The 19,068-nt window shown below is 39.5% G+C and overlaps 1 protein-coding gene across 2 annotated transcripts in view; it reads right to left on the reverse strand.

The window, feature by feature from the left end:
- TOX (thymocyte selection associated high mobility group box) overlaps positions 1 to 19,068 on the reverse strand; it is a 295,588-nt gene that overhangs the window by 66,135 nt on the left and 210,385 nt on the right. Inside the window, exon 4 of one of the 2 annotated variants that reach the window (XM_089517362.1) lies at positions 6,328 to 6,366. The exons of the other annotated variant lie outside the window; for it this stretch is intronic. Within the exon in view, the coding sequence (XP_089373488.1) occupies positions 6,328 to 6,366 (39 nt within the window). The remainder of the gene's footprint in view (positions 1 to 6,327; positions 6,367 to 19,068) is intronic. 2 annotated transcript variants of the gene reach the window in all.

The following is a 19,068-nucleotide window of genomic DNA, read 5'->3' on the forward strand; positions in this document are numbered from 1 at the left end:
GAACACTCCACTAGGCTTTTGTAGCTCCTCCAGGGCAATTCAGATGTTGACTACAGAGTTGTACTGGAGGACCTAGAGATTCCTAAAGAGGTGTTCTCTCACTTAAAAATGTAGTATTTTTGTTATTTGCAGTTTTTTCGCATTCACAGGGGTCCTGTGCCCCTAACCCCAGAGAAGGTGGAGGGACGAGTCTAATTTACACTAACTACTTTATCACACTAGGGGGCAAACAGAATTCAAACAAGGGTTAAACGGGAGTTAAACAGGAAATGCCTGATGTTTATCACACAACATTTCCTGTTTAACTCTTGTTGAAATCCTGTTTGCACCCTAATGTGATAAAGCAGTAAGTTCTCACCCTTTCAATTCACAAATGTTCAACAGTTTTATTAACAAGATGTTTATTATTTTAATGATTTTTCTGTAAGGCAACCACTTAAAGGCCCACGAAGATATAGAGGTAAATATATATAATCCATTAATTTTGAGTATTTGAGCCAGTGAATCAGATATATCAAATTACTGGAAAGAAATTATCATCACAGTATTTGAAATCAATCTCAGTGAAATACAAACATCATGATATACAAGGTGGGAAAGATGCCAAACATCATGGAGAACTGATGATTGTTCAAAACTCAAAACAGAAGCTGTTGGTGCATATACATGTACAGAATGAATCTGCATGACAACAGTGAACCAAGCACCCTGGGTGGTTACAACTGGGCAGCTTGCAATGGGAACAGCAAAGCAAACCATGGAGGTTTACTGTAGTGTCTGGAAGCCAGCAACTTTCCTTCCTTGATCCCCCAAAACAGAGAAAAAACCCAGGGCCTACACTTGGCTTCTTTCTCTGGTTTGCTATGGGGGAACAAACTAGAGAATGAAGGCTGACATGTGCCAGCTGACAAAACGTTGGGGGCAAAGCCATGTAGTTGTTTTTATCCACATGCTGAAAGTGGAAGCTATCATAAAGTGTGGACACACGTGCTACTTAATGATGCTAAACCAGGGAACATCCAGGGTTTCTGGGGATTCCAAGATTACTATCTTGTGCAAACTAGGGCAATGGAAAGAGGAGAAATGGGGGTGTATGAACCCAAGGGCTGCTGTAGCTTAGCTTCAGTTGTAGGAAACCATGACTTTCCTTTCCAGACTAGACCTGAGAGAATCTGGGTGCATCTTAACTGTACAGACACACACACACACACACACACACACACACACACAGAGAGAGAGAGAGAGAGAGAGAGAGAATAAAGCACACCATTTCCTCTATTTGTATAATATATCCAAAATGTAACTACAATCAGTTTTTGATTTATATTGTGGTGCAGATAGAGATTAGCACACAGAGGAGCAAAGTGGATTTCTCCCATCCTTAACCCATGGTGTTCGTGTGATCGGGGAGAAGATTATCCCACTCCAGCACACTTATCCCATTCTTCTCCTGTCCATAAAGAGTAATGGACCCGCCATTTGGTATTAATGGGAGTTTCCTTTAATACCAAATGATGGCTCCATTACTCTTTACAGACGGGAGAAGAATGGGATAAATGTGTGGTGATGTGATAATCTTGTCCCTGATCACGCGAATACCACGAGTTAAGGATGGGAGCAATCTGCTTTGCTCCCATCTGATAATAGATTGCTCCCATCTGATAACAGATTGAGACACATTTATGGGAGAAGCTGTAGCTAGAAATGGATATACAGAACTTCATAAAGTGATTTATTTTTCAACCAAATATTTTGACATGGCATCTTTCAATATGAATTATTGCTTTTAAGAGGCTTTTCTATCTAAAATTTACGGCACATATAGTATCAATACCTGAGGTGGGGCAAAGGAAATAGGATAGACAGGGAAAAGATCAATGTATGCTGTCAACTCCTGGCTTACATCTGAAAAATCTTGAAAAAATATTTCAAGATTGTTGCTAGCTCTCTATTCCTTCCTTTCAAACACTAGCTCCATCCTAATCAAACATATTAGCCTTGAAAGCTATCATTATCTCTGCCTCTAGCAGACAATCTATATCTGAACAGTTGTACACATAAAACTCTAACTACTCCTTAGCTGTATCGCTTCTGATCCAGCTGTTTCAGTGAATAGCAGTTGGTGAATAAAGAACTTGAATATGGGCAGCCCTGAGGCCTTATTTGCTAATGTTAGTCACCAGCTGCTGCTTTTTGTGGTGTTAGCAGGAGAGGCCTGGAAATGTGCCAGATGCAGCAAGAACTTGAAGAAGCTAGGCATCTCCAAAGCCTTTCCATTTAGCCCTGCCTGTTACCATTTGACCCTGTACACTGGAGGATCTTCTCCTCAAGGCTATTAAAATACATAGCTAGAGTTGAAAGTGTGACAATGAGAGCGCAGACGGTAATTCAACAAAATATTTATCCTGATATCTGTTCTACAAGATCCTTTTGATAGATGCCAAGCACACTATCACATTGCCTTTCTGATACAAAAAGGAGACTGCAAGGACAAACTAAAGTTGAGTTTTGTTTAAATAACTGACAGTGATCTATCAATCAACACAATCATCTCCTGTTTTCTGCAGTTGCAAAACAGTGCCAACAGATCAGAGGATGGAACTGTGTGACCCCTCTGCTGCTTTTAAAAGTGCAACTTCCAGCATCCCATAGCATCAGAAATTCTAGCTGGGGCTGGTAGGGAGTACAGTCCAACATCGTTTCCATCCCTGCAATATAATATGCAAATATGCAGAGTCAATATTGCACAAATATTTTCAGGGCTCAAAACCAGTTTGCAATACTTTATTTAAAAGCCAATTGATAGCATCTATGAATATTGAAAAGAGTACCACAATTAGCTAGGAGACAGAAGGGGGAAGTGACATGGATGAAGAGTGTAAAGGAAAGAAATATACATAAAAAAATTATGCTTCCAATTTAATATTATAGTGCGCCCGTGCTGTATGCAGGCTCACCATACGTGGACTTGAAGTCATGTGGACAGTGAGCCCTAATAGGTGAATGTGGCACGAACCACGCTGCGCAGGGGCACACCCCATTCAAATGAATGGGGCTTGATCATACACATAATTTGCCTTACGCTGGGTGGTGGGGGTGGTTCCGGAACAGATCCCCAGCATAAGGCAAGGGTGGATTGTATGAAGATTGAGTCTCTCTTATCAGAAATGCTTGAGACCAGAAGAGTTTTGGATTTTAGAATATTTACCTATGTTGTTCCTCCAAGTAGTTTATGACTTGTGGTGACCCTAAAAAGTGAACCTATCATAGCTAGTTTGTTCAGATGGGTTTGCTGTTGCCATCCTTTGAAGCTGAGAGTGTGTGACTTGCTCAGAGTCACCTTGTGGGTTTCTCTAGGTGAGCAGGGATTCACACCCTGGTCTCCAGAGTCATTGTCCAAGGCTCAAACCACTACACCATGCCAACTCTCAAAACAGGTACACCTGGGTCTATCCAGCAACCCATCGGCGATTATCAGACCAAGGACGAGATGGGGTTGGGAGCAAAGCAGATTGCTCTCTTGTCCTTTTCCCATCTTTGTCCCAATTATGAGAAAGCTTTTCAGACACGTTATCCTGTCATTGAAGTGGAATTGTATTAACATGAACTCCCATTAATACAAAATGCCACGACAATTTCACTTCAATGATGGAACAATGACAGGGTAAGCGCGATGTCATCTGAAAGCCTTTCGCGTGGTTGTGGTCAATTGTGCTTTCCAGATGGGACAATGTCTGGATAAGCAAGACGTCATGTGAAAGTCCTTCCCGTGATCACGCAGGAAGGACAGGACAAGGACAGGAGAAGGATGAGACATCCCCCATGTGATAATCTCCATCAAGCCAAGAGAGAATCTATGGGGAGACAGCTCAGTGCCACTATTTCAACCACCCCTGTGGATAATTTTGGATTTTTGAGTATTTTGGGATTCTGGATAAGGGATACTCAACCTGTACAATGGGCTAGGCATAAGGATAACTATATAATTTTAAATCCAAAGTTACAAATATGCTTTCACATCTGAATTAGCTAAAGTAACAACTGGTGAGGTAATTTGCTTTGGAGAGGGTGTTTCCACCACTGTTGAGAAATGTATATATACAACTCTTTATGGGAGCATTTTCATTCAGACTAGAATCATGAGTGAGAGTGCAAGGAGCCCTTGGTAGTGCAGTGGTTAAGTGTCAGTACAGTATGTAGTCACAAGGTTGTGAGTTCGATCCCAGGCAGGGCTCCAGGGCCCACTCAACCTTGCATCCTTTTGTAGGTTGGAAAAATGAGTATCCAGCTTATCATAGAATTATAGAATCATAGAGTTGGGAGAGACCACAAGGGCCATCCAGTCCAACCTCCTGACATGCAGCAACTGAATGCACCCCCGACAGATGGCCATCCAGCCTATATTTAAAGACCTCCAATGGAGACTCCACCATTCTCCATGGGAGTGTGTTCCACTGTCGAACAGCTCTTACTGTCAGGAAGTTCCTCCTAATGTTGAGCTGGAATCTCTGTTCCTGGAGTTTGCATCCATTGTTTCGTGTTCTAGTCTCTGGAACAGCAGAAAACAAGCTTGCTCCATCCTCAATGTGACACCCCTTCAAATACTTAAAGAGGGAGTATCATATCACCTCTTAATGGTCACTTCTTCAGGCTAAACATGCTCAGCTCCCTAAGTCTTTCCTCATAAGGCATGGTTTCCAGATCCCTCACCATTTTAGTCACCCTCCTCTGGACACTCTCCAATTTGTCGACATCCATTTTGAACTGTGGTGCTCAGAACTGTACACAGTACTCCAGGTGAGGCCTGACCAAGGCCAAATAGAATGGCACTATTACTTCCCTTGTTCTAGACACTATACTTCTATTCTTCTAAAGTATTTCTGTACTACCTCTTTACTTATTTTGTGCTGCATTTCCCCTATTGTGTCCTCTGCTCCATTTTCCGCAGGTTGAGCACCCTTTTCATTTTGTGAGAAGACTGAGACAAAGAAGGTGTTGAGTAATTCTGCCTTTTCTCTGTCCCCTGTTAGCATTTCACCATCTTCTCCACATAGTGGCCCTACCATTTCCTTCTTCTTTTTGCTGTGAACATACCCCAAAAGCCCCTTTTATTGTTCTTAACCTCTCCAGTAAGCCTGAGCTCATTCTGCACTTTAGCTTTTCTGACTTCCCTACACATGCTTGCTATTAGTTTAAATTCTTCTTTGGCAATTTCCCCCTTTTCCCATTTCTTTTAAATGCCCGGTTTAAAATTTAGCTCCTTTGAAAGTTCTTTAGTCATCCATCCTGGTTTCTTGAGACATCTCCTAGCTTGTTGGGGGCAATTGGCTTATACATTGTAAACTGCTTAGGGAGTGCTAGTTCACTGATAAGCAGTATAAAAATGTACTTGCTATTGTTATTGCTATTAATGTACAACAATATCTGAAGATGCCTTAGACAGACAGATCACTAGTCTGTCTAGCTCATTATTGTTTATACTAGCTCCAGCTTAACAAGGGTTCTTAGTGTTACGTTGTTCTGGTTGTCTAAAATGATAAAATAAGGAGAAAGGCAAGATAAAAAAAGACATAGGGCTACACAAATGACATTTTCAAAGAGTATGAATTATGAATTAGGTTTTAACAACTCATCTAGGTTACATTAATTATGCTACATTTTTAGATATTTTTAGATATATAGATGGTCTCAGTAGCTTGAAGAGCCAGTGTGGTGTAGTGGTTTTAGAGTTGCACTATGACTTTGGAGATCAGGATTTGATTTCCCACTCACCCATGAAACCCATTGGGTGATCTTGGGCAAGTCACATGCTTTCAGCTACAGAGGATGGAAAAGGAAACTCCTCTCTAAACAAATCTTGTCAAGAAAACCCCATGATAGATTTGCCTTAGGTTTGCCATAAGTCAGAAATGACTTGAAGGCACACAACAACAATAAGCATGAAGTCAAAGGGCTCTTCCAGTGATTCACATGTTAGGGGACCATCCAGAATGAAAATGTGGCTGTAATTTGTGGCTGTAGTGTTGATGTAATTTGTGGCTGTAACAGAAGGGGGAAACCAGTAGAAATTGGGAATGCAAATGGAATGCTCTGAAGCATTTTTCAATTTCCACACAGCCACACTTGGACCCAAGTCCATGGCTCTAATACAGGTAAAGATAATTCAGATTAAAATCTGGTAAACCTCTGATTTAAACAGGAACTGCTAATCTTCACTGAATCAGACCCATGTTTACATACTTGGAATTCACGTGTTAAGAGCAAATAAAATTAACACCTTCCTATGTTCAAGGAAGAAGACAGATAAAATATAAAAACAAAGCTCACAGCAAATTCTTCAGCTGCCATGTGAGTCCAGTTTTGCAACTGAAATAAAAGACATGAATATCAGTGAATTAAAAACTGGCCCAGTCATTAGCTTCATATAGGCTATCCGCAATTATATATCAATGCTACATAAATATCCAATAAAACATTTGTCTAACCCTAATTAACACTGTAAAAGAGACCACTTAAACATGCAGATACTGTATGTTCCACAGATGCATGTTGGCATCACACAGTGTTTTTAGTAACACAATGGAGGGGAGCAGCTTTTCAGCACCGGGAAGAAATTCTCAAATCTTGCAGAATTATTTTTCCCTCCAGACTTTAACTATGGAAAGTAACATACACATTTGGACTGAATTCAGTGAAGCTTTTCCGAGAATGCTGCGCCTTCATCCCAGTTCTTCATCCCAATTCTCCAACCCAGTTCTCCAAGAATCAAACTACAAATTGAAGACATTTGTCTATATTAAAAAAGAAATATGCATGAAAAGTATACAATTTTGTAACAATACCACAACCATCCCTGCCACTGAATTCTCATTTCCCTTTGTGTGAAGGTCATGTTGTTTGGAAGGATGCTCATGACCTTTCAACTCCTAGTAGCAATGAGTGGAACCTGGGACTGAATTTAGAAATTCAGCCACTTATTACTGTAAATGGAGAGCAGTTATAAAAGAATAATTCAAAGAATGAATGCAGAAAATGTTTACATTATGATGTGTACACTGAAGAAGTGATGCAACCGAGCCAGACAGAGGAAAGGTGCACTTTTTAAAACCTCAACTGAATCTAAATTTTGAGTATGTGCTCTACAGGAAATTTGCAGAAACAATAAATATTCATAGGAACTTTTCTGTTTCAAAACACATAGCATTTTCATATTTTTGTCTGCATAAAGAAAAAAATAAAGTTTAATTATATACTAATCTTTCACTCAATAAATAGATATTATTGACGACTGCAATTCTAAGAGTTATCTGAACTGGTTAGAGATAAAAACAAACAAACAAAAGCCTTCAGTTGTTGTTTTCTATTATTAACTATGGGTCCTGTTCTAGTGAAAGAAGCCATCTTAAGTAGTCTTCCGTCATATCAGCTCTTGTAAGTGATCTTAAGCTCCTTTAAAACAATTAAATATTCAAATGTTAATGGCAGATTTTTTGAGCATGATCATATAATGACATAAATGTACTAGCATTACATTTCTTGGTATACACTTCATTTTCTCAATATTAACAATCTCTTCTACTTGATGTGTTAATAACCTCTGAGGCGCATAGGGCCAAGGTCTCAAAACTAATCATGAAAAAACCCACTGACTGCTATTCACTCTAATATAATAACCCTTTATTTAAAACAACCTACAATAAATTTCATTATAAGAAGTTATTAAAAGGGTTAAAACCTATTAAATGTCAAAGAATTTTCCTGACTCAAACTTCCAATAAAGGAAGAGAATGGGCTTTCTTACTGAATTATTTAAATCTTTACTGACTGTGCACTGAACCATTAAATTAGAAAAGTGTTATTAGAAGTGTTCTCTGGTTTTTATAAAAGTTGTAGCCTGGAATGTATCAAACCACAGCTTTTAACTTGAGCAGTTAAAGAAATAGGTTTTTAATCCCAAATACATGACTTTCCTTGATATAAAAAGGGGTCATAATTAAAAGTCTGGCCTGCAAGTTGAAGATAATAAAACTATTATTATAGAAGCATGCATGTTCATTTAGTATACTTTTCATGCATGTTTCTCTTTTAATATGGACAAATGTCTTCAATTTAGTTTGATCTTGGAGAGTCAACTCATTTGGTCCTTCTCATCAAACAATGAAGTTTTTAATTGTGACTCATTTTAAAGAATAAATGGTGAATCAGTTTTAAAAATCTTTTTCAATGTACCTAATTCTAACAGGATTTATAGCAGCTGCAGGTTAACCAGAGAAATAGGACTAGAATAAGTGATCTTATGTCCTAGCACACTTGCCTTTATCAACACCTTGCAATTAAATGTAATTTAAGCATGAATTATTTAAATGCCTAATTTAAACAAAAGAAGACAAAGAACAATGTTTCTTACTGTTAAACAATTCAGAACTCCTGAATCAGCAGAATTTTGACATGGATTATGCTGCCATATCAGATTGACTTCAAACAGTACAGTAGCCACAGGGAAGATACTTATACATGCTTATGGTATGTGTTTTCTTAAAATTTAAAAGACTTGGCATCACATGGTAGGATCAATCATGCAAGCTCATTCTTGCATTCAAGAAGCAAGATGACTTGATCGCTTCAGTGACAAGTTTATAAATGTTATAAAAACAACATGGACTAAAACTATAGACAAATGGCTCTGAAGCTCTTGTTATGCAATCCTAATATATTTAAATAGAGAGAAAAATTGATGCTGGCGCTGGCAAAAAAAACAAACAAACATATTGCTAGAATAAGACAAAGAAGAAATGGAGGGGTGGTGTATAAAACACTGTTAAATGTGCTTTTTCATCAGAGGCTTGTAGCCTTATCACACGACAAAAGTAAGCTAACATGCAGAGTGGAAGAAGTGGCTTTCTGCTTACCTCTCTGCATTCTCTTGAAGCACTTCCATTCTCTTCCCAAGGTAGACGGTCATAAAAGTGTGTCTTTTGTTGTGGTCTTTTGTTGTGCTGGAAAAATCCGTTTGTCAAAAGGCATGTTTTTACAATTACTTTCCTCTGGAAGGAGAATTGAAGTGCTACAATAGTATACGCAGAAAGCTGCTTTCTCTCACTGCTTATTGGCTTACTTTTGTTATGTGATAAGGCTCTTGGTTATTTAATTTGCTACAGTTACACCATCCAATCAGCTCATACAAAATTATAACCATGAAGTTATGAGTCAGATCATTACCTTTCACTGTGAGTTTGAAATTAGCTACTTGAGGTTCATTCTGTTTAATAACATAACTACACTACAACAACTGTTGCCACTTGGACCTGAAAATTTTCTTCTGAGGTTAACCTCAGGTTGCTCCCACCCAGGAAGGCAAAGGTGATACTGTGCTTGGGGAAATCCTACCCAGAGGGGCTCCCCTGGCACCCACAGTATATTCTTTGGGATGCTGAGTGAATACCATTTTTGCTTTTCCAACTATTTTTATCTTGTCCATTTAAAAATCTTTTTAAAATAGTTTTAAATGAGAGTGCATCTACACTGTAGAAATAAGGATGGTCTTTAGCCTTCTCTGCCAAATAATGCTGGTGCCTCACAAAACTACAAACACCAAGATTTTGTGGGACAGAGCCATGGCAGTCAAAATGGTGTCAAACTGCATTACTTCTACAGTGTAGATACACCCTGAGTTATTTATTTAGTTTTTATTCCATTTTACTGAGAGGATTCTTGTTGATTGTTTTTATGAATTCTATGTCTCAAGGACACTGTTAACTGATTGGTTTACAAAAGATGTAAATAAATATATTATAACCTCAAGACTTGCAACATTCAAGCCCAGCATACTCTGGATGAAAAATCATGCACACTAACATCAGTAAATCCTACTTACTAATAAATTATTGATTGAGAACAATATTGAAATAAAAGCAATAACATAGCCTTGATGGTGGGAGACACAGCAATTTTCTGATTGCAGCTTCTTGGCAATATGAATGAGATCCTCAGCACCCCAGACCTATGTGCCTTTGTCACTTTCATATATGTATAATTATAAGGCAAGATGCTTCTAGTAAGCGATGATAAATTTGCTCTGGGGACAAACGGGGTTTAATGATATGGTAATAAGTACCTCTTTCTCCTGTACTGTGTTATTTACAACTTTGTCTACTTAGTATCTGCAGGATAATTATGAGACTACAGTAAACCAATTTAAGTATTGTATATTTAAAAACAGGGAAAAAACTTAATTAGTTGATTTTGTATTATTCAGAAAAAAACAGAGTGCAAATCTTCAAAGAAAGGAGAGAAGTCAATATATAATGGCAAATACAATATACAAGAGGATATATTATTTAATGCTTACTGTTATTTGCATTTAAAAAACAACGAGACAAGTAGGATTTTTTATTAACACTACATCACATTTACAGTGTAGAAATGATTGATGACAGAACAGATCAAGATGAGTGCACCCAGTTCACTCACTGAGTAACATTTGCAATCAACGATTATTTTGTAGCACTTCCTACACTGACATGTATCTTGCATAATTAACATTTATAAAATAAAATTCTGTTCTACACCAGTTGTCATAGTTTACCCCCATTAATTACAACTCAAGAAAACTAAAACAAATATAGTGGAAACTCATCACTTCCACTTTTAATATAAAATTGAGGCAATGACAGTAAACTCGCTAACAGTATGAAAAAGGAAGGTGATTACACAATAAAACTGTGCATAACTAAATTGGGGGAAAGCAGAAAGACAAGTGACTTAGAAGGGGAAAGTTAATCAAGGTGAGAAGGATTGGTTACAGAATGGATCAGAGTTCTGCTTTACTAATAAAAAGAAAACCCAGCTACTGGTTGCATAATTGACTGAAAAAAGTGCTGTACAAATAGATATTACTTATTTGTAATGTGCAAGTAGACTTTGCAAAGATATTCCAAATCCTAGAAAATAATGGAGGATGGGGTTGGGATGGAAATTCAACAGGTTCTTGCATTAGTTTTGTGTAATGAATTTTGAGGAAATCATTAAAAGGCCTTATCAATTGCCAAGGCAATTTATTTACAATTAATTATTCAAGTGAAGCCAGCACCCATGCTACATAAAGTCCAAATCAAAAGCGAGAGAGCAAAGTTGCCTACAAAAAGACCTTGGCAAGAAAAATAAAGCTTATTAGTGTATTTATACCCTCCCCTTCCATCAAAAAGCTCTAAGCACATTCTTTCCCTCCATCTTATCTTCACAACCACCATGGGAGAAGGGTTAGGCTCAGGGACAAGTGAAAGAGTTATGGTCACACATGGAGTTCTATGGCTGATATTGGATAATCTTAGGGCCCGAACAGACAGTTCAAAATAAAGCTGTTTTGGGTCACTTTGGAAGCATGCTGTTTAAATTATGCATGCATCCCAAGAGGCTGGAAGCTGTGCCAAAGCCATGCTCCAGTCCTATGGACTGGAGTGCAGCTTTGGCACAGCTTCAGACCTCTTAAGATGAGTGTGTCATTTGAACAACATACCTCCAAAGTGACCCAAAGCAGTTTTATTTTGACCTGTCTGTTTGGGCCCTTACTCCAACATTCTGAATAATGGGCAGACTAAGGGCTTTCAGATAGTTCCAGATCACAATTCCCACCACCCTGTGCCAGCAGCTGTTAATGGTAGGGATTACAGGACTTGTATTCCAAAGACATGTAGAGGATCACAGATGTGTATTACCATCCTAAATCCAACACCACACTGGCTTAAAATCAACACAAGATGTCCATATTGCATAGGGTTGCCATAAGTGAGGACCTCCAAACCGGGACAAATGTAGGACAAATGCAGGACAACATTTTCAAATGTAGGACACATTTTTTAAAAATGGAGGACACGCAAAAAATTGAGGCTAATATAAATCCATGTTTCTTAGGCATGATCAAAATGGAGGACATTTTGACATTATTCGTAGACAGATCGCAGAAATGTACTTCCCTTTCTGGCCAACCCCCTCTCCCCATTCCAAACAACACATTTGAGCATTGAACATAGCTTTATTTTAACATTGCCTCTTGCATATTTCAGAGGCTTATTCCACAAACAAACCCTTTGGTCAAGGGACTTTGGTTTTTCTTCATTTTGACTTGTTTTGTCTGTATTCCTCCCCACTAAATAAAGGAGACATGAAATGGAGTTAATGGGTACAAGTTGTTCAACAAAAAAGTCTTGTGAGACTCTGTAGGCAAGAGGTGCACCATCTTAAGAACTGCATTAAGCACACTTGGGCGGGATACAAACCGCCGCTTTGCGGCGGTCTGCCGCCGCCGCCGGTTAGTCCGCGGGGGAGCCGGAGCCTCCATACGGTGCGACTCCCGCGCGGAGCGAAAAAGAAGCTCCAAAATGGAGCTTCTTCTTGTGTCGCGTTTGCGACATAGCGAGGCGCCAGCGTCCAATACGTCAAGATGGTGGCGCCCATGTGGAAGGGGCGCCGCCATCTTGTACGTATAGAATACGTACTAGGGTTAGGGGGGTGCGGAAGCACCGCCCCTTCCTAACCCTAGTACGTATTCTATACGTACTAAATGGCGGTATGTATCCCACCTTAGGCTGCTGCCACACTGCTTTCACTCTCATCACTCCATCCTATGGAGTCCTGGGATTTGTAGTTTGTTGTGGTGCCAGGGCTGGGCTTTGAAATCTCAGGCATAAGAGAGGCAAAAGGCTTGGGCTGCATCTACACTGGAGAAATAATCTGGTTTGAGACCACTTTAACTGTCTTGGCTGAATGCTGTGGAATTCTGGGAATGGTGGTCTGTTCCAGCACCACAGCAGAATGGCAGTTAACCCCTGGAAAGCTCTCTGACCAAGGTGACCAATGCCCTCACCCCCAAATGTAGGGCACCCAAGCAAAAAAAATGTAGGACATGGCCAAAAATAAAAGCTAAAAACACCCATGTAATTATAAATCCATGCTTCTTAGCCATGATCCAAATGGAGGACATTTTGAAATTTGACAGAAGAGGACATGTCCTGGAAAAGGAGGAGGATGCCTGGTCGCCTTGTCTCTGGTCCAAAATACACTGCTGAAATAAAACATAGCTGGACTGAAATGCCCAGAGTTCCTCACCAAAAGCTGCATCCACACTGAGGAAATAATCCAGTTTGAGAGTGACTTAACTGTCCTGGGTTAGTGCTGGGGAATGCTGGGAACTGTAGTACATTGTGGCCCCAGAGCTATCTCTGACAGGGAGTCCCATAACCCTCCAAACGTAGTTGAACTGCAGTGCCCAGAATTCCTCCCCAGGTGCATCCACACTGAGGAAATGGTCCAGTTTGAGACTGCTCAGTGCTGGGGAATCCTGGGAATTGTAGTCTATTGTGGCCTCAGAGCCATCACTGTCTCCCAAACACTCGCATTCCCATGATTCCCTAGCACTGAGTTAAAGCAGTCTCAAAGTGGGTTATTATTCCTGCAGTGTGTGTGAGAGATATAAAAGTTAGGGACTGGATTCATTTGGAGGATCTCTGTGTCCAAAACACACTGCTTGGACTGCCAGGGCTCAGTGCTATGGAATCCTGGGAATTGTAGTTTATTGTGGCACCAGAGCTCTCTGACAGAGAAGGCCAAATGCCTCACTGACCCCAGAATTCCAGAGCATTGAGCTTTGGCAGTTAAAGGGGTCTCAAAGTGCAGAGGGGGGGGGGAGAGAAAAGCCAGGGAGTGTGAATGAGCTCTGCGAGGAGGAGGAGAAGGAGGAGGAGGAGGAGGAGGGAGGGAGCCAAGGGAAGTGGCCAGGACCACCAGAGGAGCCCCTGCTTTTCCTCATCATCGCAGCCTTCTCACTGCTGGCAAGAGGCTCTGCCCCCAGCCAGGCAACGCCTCCATTCAGTCTCCTTTTGTCAAAAGAGCTCTGGTGCCACAAGAAACTACAATTCCCAGAATCCCATAGCACTGAGCCATGGATGTTTAAGGGGGGGGGGTCAAACTATTTCTGCAGCCTTTTGCTATCCCAAAGCCCTTCCTATTTACAAGCAAGGCAAAATCTCTTCCTTCCAAGCCATTGAAAACCAACCCAAGGGGAGGGCTGATTGCTTCTTTCCCATTGGTCAGCTTTGGGAGAAATTTGCATATTACAAGTAAAGGTGTTTAGGGCCTCAAAAACGATCCTGTGATAAAGAATTACAACAATACTGAGTGCTATACATTTAAAAGATGAGGCATTTAGACTCCCAGGGAAACAGGAACGATTGATGGCCTTTTTTTCTTTGCTCACTGTATCCTGAAAGTAATGCCTTTTGCAGGGTATATATACCAAGTGGGCTGGCAATAGCTCTGAGTGGCAGATGTCTTTAAGACCTGCTCTCTAGGCTAAGTCAGGCAGGGAGGCGGGGAGGGTGGCACACAGCCATGGGGAGGGCTGGAGCTGCCTCCAGGGCCTTGCTGGGGGGGAGGTCCCGGGGAGGGGCCAAACCGGGGCGGGACCGTGTGGCCCCGCCCCAAACCGGGAAAGTCCCGCCCCCAGGCGGGATATGGCAAGCCTAATATTGCATAGACTTATATTAAGGCCTTTTATCACAAATGAATCTCAAAAAGGAATCACACAAATGAATTCATTCCTTTGACCAAACCAATTATGAAGATTCATCTCAGAATATAAACCCTGGGGACTGAATAGACAGGCCAAAATAAAGCTGCTTTGAGTCACTTTGGAGGTATGCATGCGTTCTAAGAGCCCGGAAGCCACACTAAAGCTATGCTGCAGTTCTAAGGACTGGAGCGCAGCTTTGACACAACTTCTGGCCTGATAAGATGTGTGTCATTTAAACAGCATACCTCCAAAGTGACCCGAAGCAGCTTTATTTTGGCCTGTCTATTTGGGCCCTTGCTTGGGGAATTCTAACCTTTACCTTAAAACCATAACTATCTGAAGTGCAATACATTCTCAGCTACCACCCCAAGTTTTATAAACAAAATAAAACAAAACAAAAAAAACTATCTTCAGCAGTCTCATCTTTGAAAAGATCATTCAGAAATGCTGCCTTTGAAAAACATTATCTTGATAACAACACAACTTTTTCTACTAGTCACCTCTTCACATTAGTACATATTTGTTGTTGTGTGCCTTTAAGTCGTTTCCAACTTATGGTAACCCTGAAACAAACCTGTCACAAGGTTTTCTTGACAAGATTTGTTTTTTTTTTTTGGGGGGGGGTGCCTTTGCCCTCCTTTGAGAAAGTATGATTGTACCAGGTCCCCCAGTGGGTTTTTAATGGCTCATTCACACTACAGAAATAACACAGTATGAAACTGGAGTATTTCCGCAACAATCTCACTGGCCCCAAACGCGCCTGGTGCCAATTGGGGGAGGACATGGAAAAAACCGCTTAACCCAGTGTATTTGATACTGAGTCCTTAAGCACATCTTTTTTTTAGTACTGCAATGATCCAGATCTTTGGTAGTATGAGTACACTACCGAATCAATCCAGATCGCACCGCATCATTTCTGGAAATGGAGGTGCCTCCTTTTTAAATCGATATGAATGGCAACAGGGTTAAAATGGTACAGAGAGATTCAGGAACAGGAAACGTAGTGGGAACGTCGATACGGTACAGTATCGCTGTGGATATCCAGATCTCCTTGGGACAAAAAAGTAAGTGTGAATGTTCCCAAGTGAAAATCTACTGAGTACAAGAAATAATAATAATAATAATAATAATAATAATAATAATAATCAACCACTTCTTATCAATTTTTCATTCTGTCCTTTCTTACCCTCCAAGGAGCTTATAGACTAAAACTGGAAACTTACAATAAAATATATTAATTAAATCACTTGAACATAAGCATGAACAGGCAGAAAACAATTGCCAAGGCAGGAGGTTAAAAAAAATACGTGCCAACATTAATGTTGTAGCATAAGCTTTCATATGCTTTCCATGCATCTGAGGAAGTAGACCAAGTCTACGAAAGCTTATGCTACAATGTCTTTTGCTCAGTCTCCAAAGGTGCTACAAGATCTCTTTGAATACAGATTTTCCAGATAAACACAGCTATTATCTCTGGATGCCCACATTAATTAATTTGTGGGATGTCAACTGACACCACTGTATTTATGTCTTTTAAAAACACTGGCTTATTGCAGTTATATAAAAGAAAATGGATGAAAGCAATTCAGAATCAAAAATAAGCAAAACACTACTGTTAACTGGATTAGCTCTTTTACAACAAGAGTGGCAGCGAGTATATAGGTTAAAATCATGAAGAAGCAAAAGAACACACAACTGTGCTCAGAAGCAGTACTTTACTCTAGAGTGCTTGTTATAATGTATAATTGATCCCACTTCTCAGTCTTAAATGAAAGCTCACATCTATAGGTTTTTTAAAGTCATGTGTTTTAAATAGTGTAAGAGTGTTATGATAAAAACCAATGTTGCTACCCTAATGTTAAAATTAAAATTTAAAACAAACAAACAAAAAATCCAGCTGGTGGTATAGTGATCAGAATTCTGGACTGGAACATGGGAGATCCAGGGTCAAGTCACTACTGGCAACACCACTGTGCTGAAAAGCAATCCACCACTGGACACAAAGTTCTCCCTGTTCCCAAGCCACACAGTCAGGTATGTACAGAAAATAGAAAAAGACACGACCTCACTTTTTTCCTAGCCAATCCATATACTTGGAATTATCTTCTATCATACTCTTTCCCTTTGTTCCTTCCAAACATTCCCTCACTTATTTAAGGGAAGTCTTTGGAACATCCTTCTAATTCCAATAGTCTGCTATGGCTGAGACAAAGTACCTTCACCTGAACTAATTACACATTCTTCCTATTCCTCCTGCCTCCCATTTGCTACCGCTCTGTTGTTTCTCTATGTCTATTTTTAGACTCAAAGCTAAGAAACTTATGATTTAGGTTCAGACCATTGGAAAAGCTGTACAGTGGACCTTTTCTATCGGTGGGATTTTGGTTCCAAGGGCCCCTCAGAGATGGGGAAAAACATGGATTGTTGTGCCCATATTATTCAGTGGGTGGTGGCATGCATACATCCATGTCAGTGTGCCATGCGTATGTGCTGCCATTGAGTAATAGGTGTGGTTCCTCACCCCTATTGCTTTAAACTGAGGGGTTGCTTTGGTCAGGTAATCTGTACCTGTTTGAAGGTTTCTTCTATCACTATTTGGTCACTTGTGATCAATATTATAGTCCAAACAGTCAGGGTTAGCATCAACATGCCACTTAAGCCCTTTTAAGATATTTGGCATAGGAGAATGAGCCAGTCCTCTGTTAGTCTTCTAGGCTATTTATTATACATAGCCACAGACATACAAACAAGCATGTTGTTCATGCTTCATTGACTTAATTTGTGCAAAATATAACCTAAGTCCATGCTCAGCTATAACAAGTTCAGAAGGGAAGTAGCTTCTTCCATACTTTGTGGGAAACCCTTCCAAGTTGGCTTCCTCGCGGATCTTCCACCAGTAGGTATAGTCTTACTAGCAGACTACTGCAGCAGGCATTTTTCTTTGAAGAAGTATAATGTACTTCTTTCCCCTTTCTTGTTTTTAATTACTCTTTAATATCATTTGTTCTAGTTGTATGTTATTTATGTTTTAACCTGAACTGGGAAACAGGCGAGATAGAAATAATAATGGAATGAACTTGTCAAGGACCATATTGATAGATGGGTAACATAAAAAATAAAGCAATAATAATAACATAGAAAGGAGATTCATGAAAAACTTTACAGATACAACCTCAGCAATACAACCAGTGGTAGATAACACACACATGAATTATCATGTTGCAGGTGGCTGTGTGATTCAGATCCATGGGAAATTATCTCTTTGTTCACAACCATATCTAGTTCTAATCTGTCTCTAAGTACTAAACTTTCAAACTAGATGTATTGCTATAAGGAATCAAAATGGGCATATCAAAAAAAAACCAGAATGTTGTTCCAATGCCACTATTTTGTTCTTCAGTTGATTACCAATCAGTTTCCTTCAGGGAAATACAATGCAAACCAGAACATTGACTGACTGAATTTTATCTCCCCCCCCCCCCCCCCGAAGACATAGACAATTTTGTAAATCTCACAGGCAATGCAAAGGCTTTTATTTACTTTCAGAGTCAGCATTCATATCCAGAACATTTCATCTTCTATACAAAAGACAAGTCTTTTTTATTTATTTATTTGGGAGAAAGACATGCATTTTGCATAATTAAATCTTGAAGCTCTATTGCAAAACATACTCTAATTGCTAACCACAACTTTGAAAGTAGTTCTGAGTTGTTCATCTTTGAAGTGCTATAAAGGGCCAGAAATGGCAATCATGGGAATAAGAAAACTGATGGAGTTTTAAAATGATGAGATTGGCATGATTTATAATTGGTTTGTTTCTACTTAATCTACATTAATGTAAACAATAAATCTTCACTCACAAAGATTGTGCGAATTTTCATTTATCTTTTATGACAAGAGAGCAGAACAGGAGAGCTTAATGAATGGAAAGCAGCAATGAGGTCATGTTTAAAAGCTACACAGGTCAAATGTCTGACATTTCTGAACACTGAAAAACTAGCAACATGGTAATAAGTATTTTAGTCTAGTCAGTGAGGTTTATTTGTGAGATTCCAAAGGGGGGGAGAATGAGCTAAACACAACCCAAACGTAAAGGGCAACTAGAAGGAAAATTTGACAATCTATTTCAATCTTTATAGAAAATATATATCAGGAAGTAAAACAAGTCACAATAAACATTTGGAATAAGTATATATTTTTTATTCTGAAAGATTTCATACACTAGATGTACATATTAAGTGATTCTGTTTATAACTACATCTTGATGACCAGGAACAGTATTACAGAACCTAAGGAACCAAAAGCTTTTGGGTCTGCACTGATTTTTTTAAAACTCAAATGAAAGCCTTTCTGTCATCCAACAATATTGCCCACAGATCAAGAAAGATGGCCAGAGTCATTAATAACAAAAGTAAACTGATCAGGCAGTCCCACAAAATTTGACAATGGCTTTTTGTCAAAGTGGATACTAATCTGTTGATGGTTCTGAAGTTCATTACAGC

The sequence above is a fragment of the Sceloporus occidentalis genome, unplaced genomic scaffold (genome assembly GCF_023333645.1).
Source record: "Sceloporus occidentalis isolate IW3139 unplaced genomic scaffold, rSceOcc1.0.p SCAF_3, whole genome shotgun sequence".
Taxonomy (NCBI): domain Eukaryota; kingdom Metazoa; phylum Chordata; class Lepidosauria; order Squamata; family Phrynosomatidae; genus Sceloporus; species Sceloporus occidentalis.